Source organism: Rhinatrema bivittatum, chromosome 18 (genome assembly GCF_901001135.1).
Source record: "Rhinatrema bivittatum chromosome 18, aRhiBiv1.1, whole genome shotgun sequence".
In the NCBI taxonomy this organism is placed as follows: domain Eukaryota; kingdom Metazoa; phylum Chordata; class Amphibia; order Gymnophiona; family Rhinatrematidae; genus Rhinatrema; species Rhinatrema bivittatum.
In genome coordinates this window covers 56842211-56862547 of record NC_042632.1, presented here as the reverse complement: position 1 = coordinate 56862547, position 20337 = coordinate 56842211, and the positions used below count along the sequence as shown (strand labels likewise).

Below are 20337 nucleotides of genomic sequence, written 5' to 3'. Positions count from 1 at the left end.
ACGCCCCATGCCAAAGGCCCTGGCTGATTGGCTCGCGGAGGTGGAGCGGCCGACGGGCGGGAGAGAGTGCGCGTGAGGGAACGGCGCATGCGCACGTATCCGCCCGCCTGCCGCGTGACCGTGGCGGGGAGAGGGCGGGCTCTCGCTCAGGATGCGCACGGGGTCTCCCCATAGGACTTCCGGCGCCGCTACCAATTCCTTCCTTTCAGTGGATTCTCGCGGCCAAAGCTTAACACATAACGAAAGCAAAAAATGAGAAGTTTGTTCCAAAAAGCTAATGAACCTGAGAGCTGTCACCAGCCTCAGAGCGCATATCCGCTTCCGGAAAGGAGCAGGAGAAAAGCCACTATCTGAGTTGTCTGGATGCAGACACAGGAGGAAGGGAAGAAGGGAACGATTTTCATGTGAATTACTGTGTTTAGTCTGCACGCAGTACTGCCCCAGGCAGCATCAGCAATTACCAAACCTCTTACTGCCCCAGGCAGCATCAGCAATTACCAAACCTCTTACTGTCCCAGGCAGCATCAGCAATTACCAAACCTCTTACTGCCCCAGGCAGCTCTCAGCAATTACCAAACCTCTTACTGCCCCAGGCAGCTCTCAGCAATTACCAAACCTCTTACTGCCCCAGGCAGCTCTCAGCAATTACCAAACCTCTTACTGCCCCAGGCAGCTCTCAGCAATTACCAAACCTCTTACTGCCCCAGGCAGCATCAGCAATTACCAAACCTCTTACTGCCCCAGGCAGCACCAGCAATTACCAAACCTCTTACTGTCCCAGGCAGCACCAGCAATTACCAAACCTCTTACTGTCCCAGGCAGCTCTCAGCAATTACCAAACCTCTTACTGTCCCAGGCAGCATCAGCAATTACCAAACCTCTTACTGCCCCAGGCAGCATCAGCAATTACCAAACCTCTTACTGTCCCAGGCAGCTCTCAGCAATTACCAAACCTCTTACTGTCCCAGGCAGCATCAGCAATTACCAAACCTCTTACTGTCCCAGGCAGCACCAGCAATTACCAAACCTCTTACTGTCCCAGGCAGCACCAGCAATTACCAAACCTCTTACTGTCCCAGGCAGCATCAGCAATTACCAAACCTCTTACTGCCCCAGGCAGCACCAGCAATTACCAAACCTCTTACTGTCCCAGGCAGCTCTCAGCAATTACCAGAGAAGCAAACCTCTTACTGTCCCAGGCAGCATCAGCAATTACCAAACCTCTTACTGTCCCAGGCAGCACCAGCAATTACCAAACCTCTTACTGTCCCAGGCAGCATCAGCAATTACCAAACCTCTTACTGTCCCAGGCAGCTCTCAGCAATTACCAGAGAAGCAAACCTCTTACTGTCCCAGGCAGCACCAGCAATTACCAAACCTCTTACTGTCCCAGGCCGCTCTCAGCAATTACCAGAGAAGCAAACCTCTTACTGTCCCAGGCAGCACCAGCAATTACCAAACCTCTTACTGTCCCAGGCAGCATCAGCAATTACCAAACCTCTTACTGTCCCAGGCAGCTCTCAGCAATTACCAGAGAAGCAAACCTCTTACTGTCCCAGGCAGCACCAGCAATTACCAAACCTCTTACTGTCCCAGGCCGCTCTCAGCAATTACCAGAGAAGCAAACCTCTTACTGTCCCAGGCAGCACCAGCAATTACCAAACCTCTTACTGTCCCAGGCAGCACCAGCAATTACCAAACCTCTTACTGTCCCAGGCAGCATCAGCAATTACCAAACCTCTTACTGTCCCAGGCAGCTCTCAGCAATTACCAAACCTCTTACTGTCCCAGGCAGCACCAGCAATTACCAAACCTCTTACTGTCCCAGGCAGCTCTCAGCAATTACCAAACCTCTTACTGTCCCAGGCAGCTCTCAGCAATTACCAGAGAAGCAAACCTCTTACTGTCCCAGGCAGCTCTCAGCAATTACCAGAGAAGCAGAGCTCTTACTGTCCCAGGCAGCTCTCAGCAATTACCAGAGAAGCAAACCTCTTACTGTCCCAGGCAGCTCTCAGCAATTACCAGAGAAGCAAACCTCTTACTGTCCCAGGCAGCTCTCAGCAATTACCAGAGAAGCAAACCTCTTATTGTCCCAGGCAGCTCTCAGCAATTACCAGAGAAGCAGAGCTCTTACTGTCCCAGGCAGCTCTCAGCAATTACCAGAGAAGCAAACCTCTTACTGTCCCAGGCAGCTCTCAGCACCAGCAGTTACCAGAGAAGCAAACCTCTTACTGTCCCAGGCAGCTCTCAGCACCAGCAATTACCTGAGAAGCAGAGCTCTTACTGTCCCAGGCAGCTCTCAGCACCAGCAGTTACCAGAGAAGCAGAGCTCTTACTGTCCCAGGCAGCTCTCAGCAATTACCAGAGAAGCAGAGCTCTTACTGTCCCAGGCAGCTCTCAGCAATTACCAGAGAAGCAGAGCTCTTACTGTCCCAGGCAGCTCTCAGCAATTACCAGAGAAGCACAGCTCTTACTGTCCCAGGCAGCTCTCAGCACCAGCAGTTACCAGAGAAGCACAGCTCTTACTGTCCCAGGCAGCTCTCAGCACCAGCAGTTACCAGAGAAGCAGAGCTCTTACTGTCCCAGGCAGCTCTCAGCAATTACCAGAGAAGCAGAGCTCTTACTGTCCCAGGCAGCTCTCAGCACCAGCAGTTACCAGAGAAGCAGAGCTCTTACTGTCCCAGGCAGCTCTCAGCACCAGCAGTTACCAGAGAAGCAGAGCTCTTACTGTCCCAGCTCACAGTCTGTACCAGCAGTTACTGTAGAGCCCTATGAGACAAGACTGGTGGGACCCTGGTGGAGAGCAGGGGCAGGGAGATATGATTCAGACTTTTAAATAACTGAAAATTATTAATATTACACAAAAAGCAAACATTTTCCAGTGGAAATGAAATTGTAGAACTAGGTAGGGGTCGTGATATGAAACTCCAAGGAGTTCACCTCAGAAACAATGTCAGGAAATATTTCTTTATGGGAATGATGGTGGGTACTTGGAATTTGGGTCTATCTGCTGAAATTTACTATGTTATACAGCATTATTAGGTTTCCAGAAAGGCTGGGGCAATCTGAATGAAGCGAGCATGAGTAAAACAGTAACTTAAATGGGAATAGGATCGTTTTTTCAGCACAGCATCATTAGCCTTGATGGCTGTGTAGTGTGACTGAATGAATTTCTGGTGGCAGCCATTCTACATACTAGGAAGCAACAGCAGATAAGCGCTGCCTCCTGTTACTGTGAGGGATCACATGGAAGGTGGAGCGAGATTAAGTTTGCTGCTGGAATGGTTGGCCGTGGCTCTCCCCACTCGTCCGTACACCAGAAGCCTGAACATTTCATGCCATCAAAGACCTATGAGCAGAATGAGCACTCCAGGAGAGAGGGGGTGCCAGCAAGGCCATTTGGCTAGGGCCTACAATGTTCAAGGGGCCTACTTTTGTTGGGAAAAATTTAAAAAAGAGCTAACTATATGTATTTCTAACATGTATAAATAAACATTTCAATTGTAATTGAATAATTTGCTAACAAAAAAGCTCATAAAGCCTTCTTAAATCAATAAAAACTATTTGGGAAATTTAGAAAACGATTTCTCTTATTAAGTATCACATCAGAGCCTTACATAGGGGCCTACGTTTCTTAGCTGACACGGGCCTAATTCTTGCTCTCTCCGGCCCTGAGACTGAGGTATGCCAAAGAAATGTAATTGTGATTACAAAGAGAAGACTTGGCACTGAATAATTAAGCAGAGTGAAAGCTGGAGAGTGGAGCAGGCTCCTCTGCAATTGCGTCCTAGTGTCTGGTAAGCACATACGATTTATATTCTCAGCAGTATACAAGCAGAAACAGATCCATTCCAATCTTCCATACGTCAAGGAGCAACTTTTCTTCTTGGAAGCACAGTACTAAAATGTTTACTTAAAAGCAGGTCCATTATAGTGTAAGAGATTCCCTGACACTGCGACTTCTCAGGTAGCTAATCATACCTTAGTCATATCACACCAGAGGTGTGTAATTGCAGGGTGATAATACATGTGCTAGGGTGCCTTATCTCTGGCTTGTCTAATGACTGATCATCATCCTGCAGCATTAATCTACAGAGATATAAAGTTGTTAAGTGTTCAAGGCATGGAGCTCTTCTAATGGGATGCATCTTCCAAATTCCTTGGTTGTATTAATGGCTCTACATTCTTTGTAATTGCTATATTAATTGTTTAATTTAATTATATTAGAAAACAGCTATCAGGCGCAAGTATTCTGCTGTGCCAAAATCAATTTAAAACAGTCACTTCCACCAGTGCTAATTCTATATCCACTCATCCCTGGTATTTGTTTTGCTGTGTACCAGGAATTTTTGTCCAAACATCTTTGTCTTGTGGATTGATTTCCTTATTTTTGAAACATTTTTGGTCAGTACAAATGTAGCATCTTCAGGAGACCCTCAAATGTCCTGTCCACACTGCCCCAAGCTGCATTAGCTAAAACCAAGGCTTTTGGAAGAATAGAACTGACAGCCTTTTCAGCATCTTCACTGGCTGTGAATCAGTCCTGCATGTGGACAGTGCCATAGTTTCTTGGTCTGTCTGGTGAAAGTGGTCAAAGGGATTAAGGAGAGTGAACTGCTTCTGAAGGATTCACCTGCTCCCTTCCTGTACATCGCCAGTAGGTTAGGTCCATAGAACTGAGCAGAAACAGAATCGTTGTGAGCTCCTCCGTCTGTCCTTTGACACCTCTAAAGGTCATTCTCAGTGCTGCCAGCAGACGAATACTGCCCAGCTACACACCGGTGAGCCAGGAGTAGTTTAGATTCCTGTTTTCTGATTGCAGCTGGTTATGCAAAACAGGCAAATTCCTTGGCTATAAAACGTTTGCTGTCATTTTGTAGAAAAATAAGATCAGCAAATAACTTGCAGATAAAACCTTTTTATTGGACTACTTTTGTGCATTGATGACTGCTGGAGCCTCCCTAGCCTCACCTTCTAATCATAGGTAGGAGGAGAAAAACAGGAGGCATATTTTCGTCTCTGACTCCAGAAATCTGCAGTTCTATTGTACTCTTCTGTTAATAAATCTTGTTTAGAGGGCAGGATTAAATGGGGAATGAAGCAGTCTAAACTTTACTAACAGTCCTAGCTGCTCTTCAAGTCCATAATTTTGCCTTGTCATTCTAGTCTGCTTTCTTAACCACGCAGCATTTACAGATAACTGCAATTCAGGTACCAACCGGTGCCTTTGCCAAGCTGAATTTTATTCATCAAGGACCCAGGGCTGTTCTCTATTCGTTACACCCTGCTTTAATAACTGACTGCTTTTGTCTTCTGTGGGTTCAAGGGTGGCGCAACAGGGTATTAAAAGTGCTGCTCAAATTTATTTCTTTATTTCTTTATTTGTTGAGTTTTATATACCGTCATTCGGTAGAGCCATCATAACGGTTTACAAAAATATACATTTTTCTTAGCAGTTGTGTAACAGAAAAAACAATGTGAACGTTATGATCCATTGGCACTTTATTGCTGTCTCCGAGGCTGGCCCAGACTGTGCAGAGTTCTCACTAATGACCAGCACTGAAAATAAACCGGTTTCCAGATTACTTCCATTTCCTTTTGTGTGTGGGAGTAAATTCTCAATACTAACTCATTTTCCAACTCGCTGCCTTCGCTTCTCTGCGCCTCTGTGTGCCCACTGATTTTTCCAGTGTTTATAGATAAACTCGGGCCCCCAAATTTGTCAAGAGAAGGGCCATGTAGGACATTTCAAATCCCTAAGAGGACCTCCTTGGTGATTTTCTGGTCAGGAGTGCATTGGACAGTGGCCCTTTTAGTGATTTGAAATGTGGGAGATAGGAGTCAGAGTTCCCACAGGTGTAACAGATCGATTGTCAGTAATAATATTTCAAACTGGCAACCCTATCCCACCCTCCTGGGTACCCTACCATCTGCCCCCACCCTTCTCCAGCATCTGCTAGTGCAGTGGTTAAGGCATGAAAAATAAAAAGCATAGAGATGGAGCCAACAGAAGTCAGGGAGGAGGAAGGAACCCACCTTGTGGATTTGTAGAGTTGGACACACCGAGAGTGGAGCAAGAGTGTTGGGTCACTGTTTACCGCTAAATTTTAGACAAAGTTAAATGGAACCAAGTAGAGATTCAATGGAGAAAGAACCAGGGAGAAGCTGGAGGACGCGAATGCATGCTGGGAAGTAAAGGACATTGATTTCAGAGGAGTTAAGTACTAGAAAGCATGAGGACATCCAAATAAGACAGTAGATAGGCAAGAAGAGAGCCGAGGGGGAATTGAAGCAGATGGGTGAGAAAATGTTAAGAATATTTGAAGGAGGGGATGAGAGGTCCCAGAATTATGGTGTAAACAGAGTCTTGCAGCAGTCGTAGGCTTGAGCAGAACAGCACCCTAAAAGAGTGGAGAGTTTATAGCTGTAATAATGACCGTACACTTGGGCACTTCCTGTTAATGCACTGGAGGGTTATTTCCTTAGCTTTGCCGGGGTCCATTAACTCCACCCATTGGGGCATTTAGGGAGTACTTTTGTAACATCGTGCATAAGTTACACCAGTTTTCAAGGTGGACTTGGACATATAAATCCATTTTAAACATTTTCCTGGCAAAACTATCCACATATAATTACACCTGCTAGTTGGTACCGGTAGCTGTAATTTTACCGAGAGGATTTATGTGCAGAATTTTTAAAATAAAAAAATGTGCCTAAATTTCAACTCCATAGTAGTTCACTTGGATATGTGAATTAAAGGTCACAAACAAGTTGGTGAGACCTTTTTATTGGACTAATGTAATGTGACGGTTCTCGCATATGATTTGCTCTTCATCGGGTCTGAAGAAATGGTGCAGTTACACCAGGTATAAATAGAACAATATCATTCAGCTGCAATGGAAACAAGAAGCAAGTTCAACACCCTGGCATGACCTGGTAGAAAAGAATCTGCTCATACAGTGGCATGGATATTATGGCGGGCGCAGGAAGCCTTGACGCTGCCTTGAGGGTAACCTCACGAGGCCTACACTGGCAGCAGGAGAACGCACCTTGAAGCAGACCAGGCTGGAGTTTCCCCATCTCCCAAGCATGTTGAGCCCTTGGGTTCCAGTGGCTGGCAGGACTTAGCTGGTTCAAGAGATCTAAGGGTCCAGAGACAGGCCAAGTGTCAGGGTTGGCAGCAAGGCAGGGCGTCAACAAGGTTCAAGGCAAAGGTCAGGTCCAGGCAGCAAGCAAGGGGAAGGTAAAACTCTGAGGATAGGGTCAGAACCGGAGAATCAGCCAAGAAGACAAGATACTGAGGAACAGGACAGGACAAGAGGGATAAGGCAGGGTAAGACAGGATTCTGAGGACTAGGCAACAGAGATAGGGTCAGGCAAGGCTGAACGAGGCAGGCTTGGCAACACAACTCTAGAGCAGGAGACCCGTTGCTGAGGCAATTTGTAAGGAGCGGCTGGGTTTAAATACTCAGCTGCACGACAATATCACTGTGCATCGCCACTTGTCCTTCCCATTATAGGGTCTTCAAAGTCTGGTGTGCAATGTTTGTGAGCATCTAGGGGAGGTGAGGCGCGGATGGTATGGGGGCAGGAGCGACAACATCCCTATAACCAGTTGTGGGCTTGTCCCGCATCCGGTGAAATGTAACATATTGCCTCCAGTCCCTAGTATTTTACTATTACTGACCTGGCTCCATTCTAATCTTTTAGATCTTTAGGAGGGTTTTTTTTTTTCCAGTTTTCAACAACTCTTAACAGGGCCAGCAATGCTTGTCCTGATCTTTTATCTTTTCACTAGGTCATGCCAAGAACCTTTCCCTCCAACCATCTTTCGCAACACGGCCTGGCTCCTGAAGACTGAAATAAACCATGTTAAAGTTGAGTTTATTTTCCTTGTACAGTTCAAAGTACCTGTTTGTTTTCAGTCTTTGTTTAAAAAAATTAAACGTTAAAATGATCTGAAAGAAGATAAGGGGGACACTTAATATCCTTGTAATCTTTTATTTGCTCTAAAACCAGTCTCTTTCAGCTGCAAATGTTATTTTCTCCCAACCCTTTCTCCTCATCAGATTTTGGCAGCCTTGCTCAATCAGTGTCTGGCATAGACTTGGAGACGCAATAAAGATGATAACAACATTCCCTTCCTACAAACATGTTTTAGATTGGACCACGTCCACTCAAGAAAGATGCCGAGGGTAGCCACACTGCAGAAGAAAGAGAAGAGGAGAAATGTAGAAGAATACAATTTTAAGGGCCAGTTTCAGTAAAGTACAACGCAGTCTTCCATGGTAGCATGAAGACAAGCCGGGTTTCTCTTCCTCTCCCCTGCCGCACTCCCCCCCCCCCCCTCCAACCCATCACACGGCATCCATGAGTTGCAAGAAGTTGAAATGGAGCAGGAGTCACCGATTCCCAGTTCCTCCTGCTCTGCTGCGTCCTGTGCCAGCCGGCCCCGAGATCAGCACCATTCTGCTGTACGGGGAGGGTGGGGGATAGAGGAAGACTCAGGGAGGGGTAATTTTTTTTATTTTGATGGCAGGAGGAAGAGGGAACATGGCCCCTTGGTTTATTTTGTGTTTATATTCCATTTTTTTCATTTCATCATTTATTTCACTTTAAGAAAATGAGATGAAATTCAGTAAAACATCAAACATGATGAAAAGCAAATAAAAAACACAGACGAAACAAAATATTTTTTTTCTCTTCCCATCTTTAATGGGTGGTTATATAGAGAATGGCCATTAATTTGCATCTCCACTTGGCAGAGGATAGGTTGTGGTCTTAAATTACTGTGATGGGGAGTAGTGGGGGCAGGAATTTAGGTTAGAGATTAGGAAGAACTTTCTACCGCAATGGTAAGTGAGCACTTGAACAAGTTCTTTGTGAAGGTGTCACAATGATCATCCCTGGAGTATTTAAGGAGCAGACTAGGAAAACACCTGTCGCATGGGTTCAGTAAGTAGGATCCTTCCAAGGGGCAGGGGAATAGGCGAGATGGCCTCTTGAGGTCCCTTCTCGCCCTGTCTTTATGTGTCCATGATTTTATCTTCTAGAAGCACGCTGTCTTCATGCTCATCAAGAGAAAATCCTCTTTGAAATTATGACGTCAATCTTGAGATCTCGGTTACATTGCTGCATTCACTTTACCTTCTGCAGTCTTTTGCTGTTTCAATAACTGTGAGGAACAAATGAGTCATTTAATCCTCTGTACTGCAAGCAGCATTAGAATAATGAGATTTGATAGCTGGAGCCTGTGGATAGAATCAGGTCAAGATGGGCAAGTGCTGAGCTGCCCGGGTTACACCGGCACTTCTACGGCTGCTGCATACTTGCAGGGCAAAGCAAAATAACGAAACAAAAATCCCTCAGGAAGAAAGGCAGAACCTCGTACATCCGTTGTTCCTTTAATGCATATGAGAATTAGGTAGCTCGGGTGCAAATGAGACTTAGCAGCCACTGGTCACCTCCGTCTGACCTGCCGCACATTCTGCTGTACTCGGTTTGAGCTGCTCCTGCCCCCCCTCCTCCCTCCCGAGGTTGTGCTGAACAGATGACAGTTTTTTGCTGTATGGGGGGGAGGAGAGGGGAGGGCAATTTTCAGTAGCCCACCTAGCTGCAAAGACCGCAGATAATTTTGTACCCTTAGAGCTGGTAATCGATTTACAAAGAGAAATAAGCCACACAGTTTTCTGACTGCAATGCCAAAGTCCCCACATACATCTTCTTTATTTGTGGGTGGAGAAAAGGGGGAAACGGCACATGGACAGATGTGAAAATGCCATTTTCTGTTGAGCTAAACCCACTTCTGGGAAGGCTCCTTTTAATAGCAGCAAAAAGCGTGAACTCCAAGGTGGACTTATTAAGCCATTCCAAGGGGCAGGTTACAATCAGGGCAAACTACCAGGGAAAACAGGTATTACCTGGCTGGATCTCTTTCAAGGCTGTCTTCCCAGTGACTAGGGGGTGAAGTTTAGATTACCACATTCACTTCACTCAGAAGAAGCCTGAAGGCTGATGCAGCAACTCAGAACGCCCTCCAAACTATCATGCTAGAGCTAGACATAAGAACATAAGAACATAAGAAAATGCCATACTGGGTCAGACCAAGGGTCCATCAAGCCCAGCATCCTGTTTCCAACAGTGGCCAATCCAGGCCATAAGAACCTGGCAAGTACCCAAAAACTAAGTCTATTCCATGTAACCATTGCTAATGGCAGTGGCTATTCTCTAAGTGAACTTAATAGCAGGTAATGGACTTCTCCTCCAAGAACTTATCCAATCCTTTTTTAAACACCGCTATACTAACTGCACTAACCACATCCTCTGGCAACAAATTCCAGAGTTTAATTGTGCGTTGAGTAAAAAAGAACTTTCTCCGATTAGTTTTAAATGTGCCCCATGCTAACTTCATGGAGTGTCCCCTAGTCCTTCTACTATCCGAAAGAGTAAATAACCGATTCACATCTACCCGTTCTAGACCTCTCATGATTTTAAACACCTCTATCAAATCCCCCCTCAGTCGTCTCTTCTCCAAGCTGAAAAGTCCTAACCTCTTTAGTCTTTCCTCATAGGGGAGTTGTTCCATTCCCCTTATCATTTTGGTAGCCCTTCTCTGTACCTTCTCCATCGCAATTATATCTTTTTTGAGATGCGGCGACCAGAATTGTACACTGTTTCCTGTTTCCTTTACCAGTAGGACACAATGACGAGTAGTGGGGATAGGTACCAGCAACCAAAACAGAGAACTGAAACCTATCAGGTGAATTTTCTCAGTATCGTAGTAATTTCCAAAAGCTATTTACCTGCGTTAAGCACACTAAGGGGGTAATTCTCACAAGGAGTTATGCACATAAATGTAACTACTATGGTAGCAATTTTCAAAAGCCCACTTACTCGAGTAAAGAGTAAAACCCCAGTTCTAAGCCAGCGTTATAAGGCTATAAAGTCATGATGTAGGATAACTATTTCATTGCCCTTCACAAGCTTATATAATATGTATAGGATGGTAGGGAATGTAATTGCTAGGAACACTTTGTATAATAGAGGATTATGCTAATACTTTGCTATGTGAAGGTTATTACTGCAAACTCTGCAAATACTTTTTACCTGTGGTCCTTCCACCAGTTTTCAAAGGAAAAGCACTCACAAAGATTTGCAATTCCTTTTTCTGTGGATACTTTATCCAACCAAAGCTGCAGGCATAATTTTGAAAATCCACAACTATGTGCACAGTTTTATTCACCGACCTAACCCCGCCCTAGGAATGCCTCCTCTATAAGGCAAAGATTTGCAGGTTGTGGCAGTACAAACACAGTTTACTCGCATACATACTACTGATTTACCCGGGTAAAATGCTTTTTACTCCCAGAAATCCTTTTCAAAATTGCCCTCCCTGTGTAATAGTCATAAACATATGCTATATTATGGATTATAGATGCATAAACAATAGGTTCCTGTGTGATGCGCTTAGAGCAATCTGTGTTGGTATAGGGGGAATATGAGACATTTTAAATAAATAAAATATCGTATGGATTTAACCTGATTTTCTGTGCAAGAGATTGATTTTTCTTCTGGTAACCTTAGTTCAAGGGACAGAAGGATAGAGACAGAACATATGGACAGAATTCCTTGCTTATTTTAACTACAAATCCCAATAGTAGGCTCTATATTTGTTATCACTAATCCCCTGATGGAATGTCCTGTAAATAATGTATAGGAGACTGCATCATCAGGGAATCAGTGCCTCTTCACTAATGTACTCCTCAGAGCCCATGAGTTTTTTGTGTGAACGATCAGCTTATTACAAAAACTGATCCTACAGTTTCTGTCACTGACACATCTCAAGTAATTTCAGCTTCCCAGTGTTGGGTGTGATTGGTCTGTAGATTATCAGAGTCACATAACCATTTAAAATGATCAGGATAATCCCTGTTTCACCTTCTCTATTAGGGAACTAATGCCAGCCCAGCTCAGAATCATCTTACAATCAAGCTTAGGAGGGGAAGATGGAAGGAGTCGGGATCCCCCCATAGAGCTGAAGGAACGAGATATTTGGACTTTGTTTTTTCTTCTTTTTTAAAATTTTGAATGCCTGGAGATTTAGAAACAACGTGCCTTCAGTGAGGCTCAGTGGAGTGTCTCTTCAAGTTTGCAGGAACTGTGATCACAATGAGTGACGTAACAGAGGAATCAGTGGAAAAGTTTTTGGACTCTAATCCTACCTTTGCGAAACATTATTATGATCTTAAATTCAAGCCGGAGGTCATCACCCAACTGCTCAGCTCTAACAGGGCCAATGTGGATGTTAGCCATTACCGTAGCTTGACCAGCGTGGAGGACAGTGAGATCATCTTTGATCTCATCAGAGAGTACCAGGACAACCTGCAAATGGAAAGATGCATTTTCAATGTTCTGAAACGAATCAGCTTCCTCATCTGTGCGGACCGCATGAGCCTGTTCATGTACCGAATGAGGAATGGGACTCCCGAGCTAGCCACTCGGCTCTTTAATGTCCATAAGGATGCCACCCTGGAAGAGTGCCTGGTGCTGCCAGACTCTGAGATTGTTTTCCCCTTGGATATTGGCATTCTTGGCCACGTAGCACAGTCCAAAAAGATTGTGAATATTGCCAGCGTGGAACAGGTACACTTCTTTTTTTCCTTCCAGTTACTAAATGTACATAAGAACATAAAGATTTGACATACTGGGTCAGACTAAAGGTATGTCGAGCCCTGTATCCTGTTTCCAACAGTGGCCAATCCAGGTCAGACATACCTGGCAGGATCCCAAGGGGTAGAGAGATTCCAAGCTGCTTATTATCCCAGGGATAAGGAGTAGATTTCTCCAAGTCCATCTTAATAATGGTTTATGGGCTTTTCCTCGAGAAACCTGTACAAACCTTTCCTAAATGCAGCTACACTGACCATTTTTTATCAAATCCTCTGACAATGAGTTCCAGACCTTAACTAGGCATAGGACACTATTTTCTCCTATTTAATTATTCTACTTAGTAACTTCATTGCATGTCCCCTGGTCTTTGTACTTTTTGAAAGAGAAAGCAACTGATTAATGTTTACTTGTTCATTCCACTCATTATTTTATAGACCTCTATCATATCTCCCCTCAGCCGTCTCTTCTCCAAGCTGAAGAGTCCTAACCTCTTTAGCCTTTCTTCACAGGGGAATTGTTCTATTCTCTTTATCATCTTGGTCGCCCTTCTCTCTACCTTTTCTAATTCTGCTACATCTTTTTTGAGTTGTGGTGACCAGAACTGCACACAATACTCAGGATGAGGTCGCACCATGGAGCGATACAGAGGCAGTGTGATATTCTCCGTTGTATTCTCCATTCCTTTCCTCATGCTTCCTCACTCAGGCTGTTAGGATGCAGTGACCTAGACGTGGAAGTGAAAGCAGTCTGTACAGCATTTAAGAAAGGGGTTCTTAGCTCCAGCCCATGAAGGCCACAAACAGGTCTGTTTTTCTAAGAAGCCAAGCTCTACAAATTGGACCGCATATATGCAGATACATCAGACTGTTCATTGTGGATTTCCTGAAAACCCGGATCTGTTTCCTGCCCTCACTGAAAGCCCCTGGTTTAGGAATGATGAACGATTTGCTTTCTGCTTTGATGGTGAAGGGGGGGGGGGGGAGGGCAGGGGAAAGGGGTATTGGATTCTGGGCCCCGTCTTTTATGGTCTGGAGTACAGATTCGCTGACATTAGGGATAAAGCACGGAACTGTTTCTACAGCCAAGTCTAGCAGCAGCATTATCTGAATTATCAGGAAGGCTGCTCACCATGAAAGAAGTTGCTGGCAGTAATTTTGTTCTTTGTGGGGGATTAGTGCATGGCAGAGATGAGAGATTGTGCTGAGGAGGAGTTATGGATGGAAAATGGAGAACTGAATCTGACCGGAGAGAAAGGCCAGGGGTGTGTCTGGAATGGTAAAGCACAATACTGAGCTGCTCAGTGTTTAGCCAGGATTCCTACGTGGTAACACGATGGCAAAAAGGTGCAAAGAGGCAGTTTACGTCTGGAGGAGTGATAGCAGCAAGCTATGGAGAAGTAGACCTGGAGAAAGGAAAGATACTGAGCCTACAAACTGTAGCAATGGAGAAGCTGACAGGGCAGACGGGTCTGTGGCTACTGAGGTGCAGGATTAGAGACATGAGAGAGGATGAGCTGTTCTAATGTACGTAGCATGTACCAGGATTTGAGTGAGAGTAATAACTCCTAAACCAGACATAAGACCCTGCAGATACCACTGGCGTAGCTTTAAACTTTTATATTTTATTCTGCTTTTTCATTTGTTTTACGTTTTAAAAAAACCCTTTCATCCTGCTACATGCAGTTATGTTTAGTTCTCCTATTCAGAGATCAAGGACAGGGCTACATCCAACAGAAGGTATCAGGCTGTGAGCCCTATGGGTACCCTGTAGTCGTTAGATTTAGTAACTTGTGGCAAAATTGGCCAAAATAGTGTTGCGAAATAATTACTAGCAACTAATAACAAGTAAGCTCTTCCTAATACTCTTGCTGGCTTTCATAGAATGAGAACAGCTCTTTTCTCGCAGCTGCTGATTATGGATTATGGGCGGTTTTCTGTCCTGCTCTGTCTTATAGGACTTTGCTGGCAGCTATTCCCTATCTCCACTGTCTTACAGCCTCAGAAGGCAGTGATTGTGGATATTTTAGTTAACAGTGACAAACAATCTTCTTAGATCCTAAATATTGCAGGATAGATGCACTAAACGTTTTTCCCATTTTCCATCTCACGTTCTCTGCTTTATTTTTCCTGTATTGCTTTGACTCTTTTCTGTGAAGAGGGGGGGGCGGGGTATCAGTACTAAATCCCCAGACCTGGGAGCAGAGAAAGGTGAGGTCTTGCAAGGACAGGGAATTACAGGACATGCATTGATACCAACTTCTCAAGCAATCAGGCGTTCACCTGGTACAAGGCCAGTTCTGCTCCAGCTTTGTACCCTGGTAGGTGTGGTGAATTTTATCTCTAACTTTCCAATAGCCAGAAATGTAGTTACTAGAAACACAGAGCACAGGATTTACCCGACACTTACAGAGGTGCTGTATGTTTTGAATGTAATCACTAATGGTACAGGGGGTGGAGTCCTAGAAGGAGAGGAGTCAGGAATGTAAGGGTCAAATCTTATCTCCCAAAGTGACTCTATATGACCTTGGATCAATCAGTTGCTTGCACTCCAGTTTGATGCATTCATTTATTTAATTGATTTGCAAGGTCGCCTGTCTAATGAAAAGCTCCCCCGTAGCACTATTCTGGCAATCATTGTCATCGGCGTAATATTGCCCCTAGTTCATTCAATCCCATACTATAAAAATCAGTTTCTGTGACATATGTCCAAGATGGGTCTGCATGCATGTTACATGACCTGTACATTGTTGTAAACTGCAGACAAATCAATTCAAAAAGCATTCAGTTGTAATGTCAGTGGGATCAAATGAATCTTTAAAAGATTGAAACAGGTCTGTGATATGCAACAGTTCATTGAAAGCAGCTCTAGCATGGATTTATTATCTTGATGAAAGATGCCCCAAGGAAGGGAAACTGGGTATCCCTGAACAGTTGATGGTGTTTCTTCTCATCATAGACCTGTTTTCTGCATTCTTGTAGAAGGACGCAGCTTACGGTTCATTGTGTGAAGGCTCTGATCTGGTCTTCTTATAGCACCACTAGTCATGCAAATGTAGCATCGTTTCCAGTAAAGTCATATTAAGGCCCTGTCTATAACATTAATAAGAAGAGATTTGGGTTACTATACACCATTGCATGGGCAGCCTTTTATCTTCCAACATGTTCTGTTTCATCAACTCACCAGGGAAAGACTCAGAGATGTTGATATGTTTAAAACAAAACAAAAAAAGCCAACTGCCTTCTCCCCCATCAGATACACCTCCTAAAGCATTCTGATTTCTGAGGAGGTGGTTATCCCTCCAACATAAAACACTATCCATTTCACTGCATGGACTTAGGCTGGCATTCTTCCTCTCAAGCTGAGATTCCAGTGTTGCTACATCTGAACAGGACCGGGAGCTACAGGCCACAGTGGGAGAGTTAATGACAAACTGAAACATGGACAAACTAAATATTCTTGGGTGGATGCCCTGTGGTTCTACATCCTTCAAGGGCTAGGGCACAGCAGCAGGGACAGCGATCTGCCCATCATAAAAGCCAGTAACTGTGGCAACTTCAAGATACCAGCACTATCCAATGGGCAAATCTCAAGAAACCACCTAACAACACAATAATGCGATCGGGATTCTGGGCAAGAAGCGGCGTGCGTGGAATCCAACATTGAGTTCTACGTACAGAATTGTCTCCCCTACCCAAGGAGCTGCTGTGTCTGGGGCAACTTTCAATTCCAGTCTTCCAGGCAGCAAGGACTCTGAAAATTGTCCTTCCCAGGACTAAATTCTGAAAACAGAAGGCCTGGTGCAAGATGGCTATCAATAAATAAGTAATTATAATTGCAGTAAGAACAGATGCTTAGGTGTGGCATCACATCTTGTACCTAATTCCCTTAAAACTAGTTCAATTCTGAAAGCAGAAACTTGAGAGAATGTAGGTGAATGAAAACCGATGACATTGAGGCACTCACTGCAGGTCGCCATACTGTTGTGTGCACCATAGATCTGGCTCATGCCCTTTGCCCTCTAACCCATGGTCACATGTGTTGCTCAGCCTATGGGTGACTCTTCATTTCACTAAGAACTTCATGGATTGAGTTTGTGTTTGCAATCACATTAGTCTCATGTGTTGATTGTCTTGACCGTGATTGTCTTGACCAGTAAGAGTTTACCAGAACAAAGAAAGTCATGGGAAATGGGCTACACATCCTGGGAAGCCAATCAGGATAGTTAGCGATGATTTAATCATGCAGTTGACATCATAACTTATGTAAATGATCCTTTGGGCAGTCATGCAAGTCTCTAGAACCTTCTACCCTGTATTTGAATGTTACCTATAAAACAAGGATCACTTTCTGTATACGAGGAGATGCTGGTCAGATTGTAAGACGAAGGGCACCCAGTATCTCCCGAGAACACTTATATTGACTAATAAACATACATTATACTTTTTACTGAGTCTAAGTGTTCTTGTGTCCCTGGCCATAAGCATAGAGTAAGCTTAACAGGGAGCTCAGATGATAAATTCTCAGTGAAGCAACAGAGAGACCTCTCTCCTCTGCCCGAGTCCAGAGACAGGTCCCTCGCTGCAGTCTGTGGGGTGTAGGGTGTTTCTCTCACAGCTCTGTATATGTATAGTGTGCTGTATGGTTTGTACATTTTCTAAGGCTCCTCTTCCCACCTTACTTCCCTTATTATTTATAAGAACAAGAGATGATGTTATACAGAAACAATCTGTACAAGTTTTTCTGGATTCACACTTGCACGGATCTTCCTCACTGTCTCTGACACTGTCCATACATTTAAGAATAACTTAGTCCATTCCATTTTAAATAGGGGCACTGGTGCATTTCCTAGATTTTTCCAGCTATCCTCACTCCTCTCCTTCTGCAATATGGTATGGGATTTCCCATTGCCTAAACATATCCGGGATGAAACTGGCGATATATTGAGCAGATACAGAGAGAGAAGCAGGACAGTCCCACACTGCCCAGGAAAAGAAAAACCCTCCAAATGTAAATCCCAGGTAACAAAGACAGAAAATAGTCCTGCAGATAAAAAAACATAACAACGTTCTTGGACAAAAATTGAATCTGCAATGCTTAAAAGCATAAACATTACAGAAAAGATGCAAAATGTCAATGAAATATGTGATAGTTCAGAAACATAACCCATAAAACATCATCTTTGATACTTTTAGCTGATGGTTTTTTATGTTATTGGTTGTTCACTGCCTTGAGCATGTTTTCAGAAAGGCGTTTCCGTAAATTAAAATAAATAAATACATAAAACGTAAAGGCCTGGTGATGAAGGATGTGTCATTGTGAGTATTGCTTGGTTACAAATAACCAATGCTTTGCAGCAGGGAAAGCTGACAGCAGAGAATGTGTCTCGTTCTCTTACAGAATCCATCACTCGCTCTGTCCCCCATGACCAGGAAGCAGAGGGGTGTGCATTGAGAAATAGATATATGGAAAAAGATATAAATTCTGGCAGAGAGACTGCCCTGCCCCTGCTCCTACCCACCCCCTTCCACATACACACACCCCGGCACCTCCACCTCTATATTCAGTGCCGTGTTATATACAAACACGTACAACCAAAACACCCCGGCACCTCCAGTTCTATATTCAGTGCCGTGTTATATACAAACACGTACAACCAAAATGGCCTGCAGCAACAAAACAAGGTTCACTTCATGGGGCATATGAGAAGCTTTATAATTACCTCTGATTTCACAATGTTAGGCAAAGAATTAACAGGGTACTTAATGCTAATCTTCTAAACTTAATTTGATTAGAATGGACTTGGATTAGCCCTAGAGGTCATACACACCAACCTGAAAAACAACGTGATTAATTAAACTGTAAGTAACTTTAGCCATAAATTGTTAAAATAAACATTTTGAATATTTATTAATATTATTAAACAATTTTAAAATGTCCTTTGTTACCTGGGAATTTGAGATGAAAGGGCCGCTAGTCTCTAGACATTTGTAAATGGCTATTCCTGAATGTAGATGTGAAATAGTACAAGAGGTTTTAAATCCAGTCCTGGTTTCAGTTACAAAAGAAACAGTATTATTAGCCCCCAAAATCTTTGCAATGCGCAGCACCAACAAAGTAAAGTTCCTCCTTCAGCATTGAAAAGACATGACAGGTTGTGCTCTATTTATGAGAACAAAGAATATGAATGACCCTAAGCAAAGGAGGAGCATCATTCTGATCTGCAGTGGAACTTACAAAAAGGACTGAGCTAGAAGCTCCTCAGCACCTGATCATGTCCAAAGCTGCTGTGTTCTTGAAAATATGGGCCAAGCCAGCGAAAGTGTGGGACGAACAGAATGGAAGCCCGGAGCCAGAGCTCTGATGTCTGGCAAGACCATGGGATTAACAAGATGTTGAACTCAACCACTCTCATATCTAAACTTTGAACAGTTCTTTCAGCCTGAAAGTCTTACTAAACTTAATACAATAAAAGCTATTGGTTTTTTCCCCCATTACTGATGTTCTTGATCACTGTTCATATGTAAAGGACAATGAATGTTTAAAAAAAAAGTCTCTCACTGTCAGCCATTTTGAATAATGCATTTATTCTTTTCTTATTTAGGAAGGTCATTTCTGCACATTTGTAGACACCCTCACAGAATACCAGACAAGAAACATTCTAGCTTCGCCTGTCCTGAATGGCAAAGACGTAGTGGCCGTTATCATGGCTGTAAATAAGGTGGATGGCCCCTGTTTCACAAAAAATGATGAAGCGGTAAGAAATCGTGGCACCCTTCGAACCCAGGGGAGCGCAGGTGGTCATGCCAGAAGCCTGTGGCACTGGGGGTAATTGTAGGTGTATTGCCGTGATGGATTTCGCGTTCCCCTTAACTTGTCCTTCAGCAAACTTTTACACAGTTTTACTTCCTTCTGAAATCATAACTTTCTTCAGCCGGATTATGGAGTTTGGTAGTTTCATTCTTGTCTCTCGGTGGCCATGGAAGCTATTTTAGTTCCTGAGCTGGGAACATGAGGATACACTGGGAGCCCCGAAGCATGGCCATCGTGAATGAGGGCAAGGCCAGAGGCTGCCTTGGATTTAAGGACAGGGGCAAAAAACCTATAGGATCCGTTAGCTGCACAAATTTGAAGCAGAATATAATTTACCCAAGGATTTCATTGCCTGCAAGTTTTGGAAGGGAAAAAAATTTCCCAGAAAATTTTGTGCAAGCAGAAACATCATGAGCCATAAATATGCTGCACATCTGTGGGCTCCTTCATGTGGAAAAATCCCAGAATGATCTTTATGGTCATTATTTCCCTCTGTTATTAGTCCCTTTCCACCAAATAACTCTGCATCTAGTGCTAATAATCTATTGCACACGTTTTCCTGCAGATGTTTCTCAAGTACCTCAATTTTGCCAATCTGATACTGAAGATCTATCACCTCAGCTACCTGCATAACTGTGAAACCCGCAGAGGTCAGGTAAGGCCTCTGTCTCAGCTTTTTCTATTTCATCAGTATTCAAAAGCAGTAAAGTGGGTAATTTAGGGCAGCCTTCTCCTGGAGGCACACCTAACCAGTCTGGTTTTCGGGATATCCATAACAAATATGCATGAGATAGATTTGCATATATTGGAAAACCAGTGCAGGCAAATCTATCTCATGAACATTTATTGAGGCAATCA

At 43.9% G+C, this 20337-nt stretch overlaps 2 protein-coding genes across 2 annotated transcripts in view; one reads left to right on the top strand and one right to left on the bottom strand.

Moving 5' to 3' along the window:
- Nucleotides 1-12168: 12168 nt before the first annotated feature.
- PDE6A (phosphodiesterase 6A) overlaps nucleotides 12169-20337 on the top strand; it is a 29378-nt gene continuing 21209 nt past the window's right edge. The window contains exons 1-3 of the mRNA XM_029583451.1: nucleotides 12169-12642; nucleotides 19271-19423; nucleotides 20045-20134. Coding sequence (XP_029439311.1) covers nucleotides 12169-12642; nucleotides 19271-19423; nucleotides 20045-20134 — 717 coding nt within the window. The remainder of the gene's footprint in view (nucleotides 12643-19270; nucleotides 19424-20044; nucleotides 20135-20337) is intronic.
- Nucleotides 15631-20337, bottom strand: part of PPARGC1B (PPARG coactivator 1 beta) — a 143432-nt gene continuing 138725 nt past the window's right edge. Inside the window, exon 13 of the mRNA XM_029583990.1 lies at nucleotides 15631-15758. The gene's annotated coding sequence lies outside the window, so the exon portion shown is untranslated. The remainder of the gene's footprint in view (nucleotides 15759-20337) is intronic.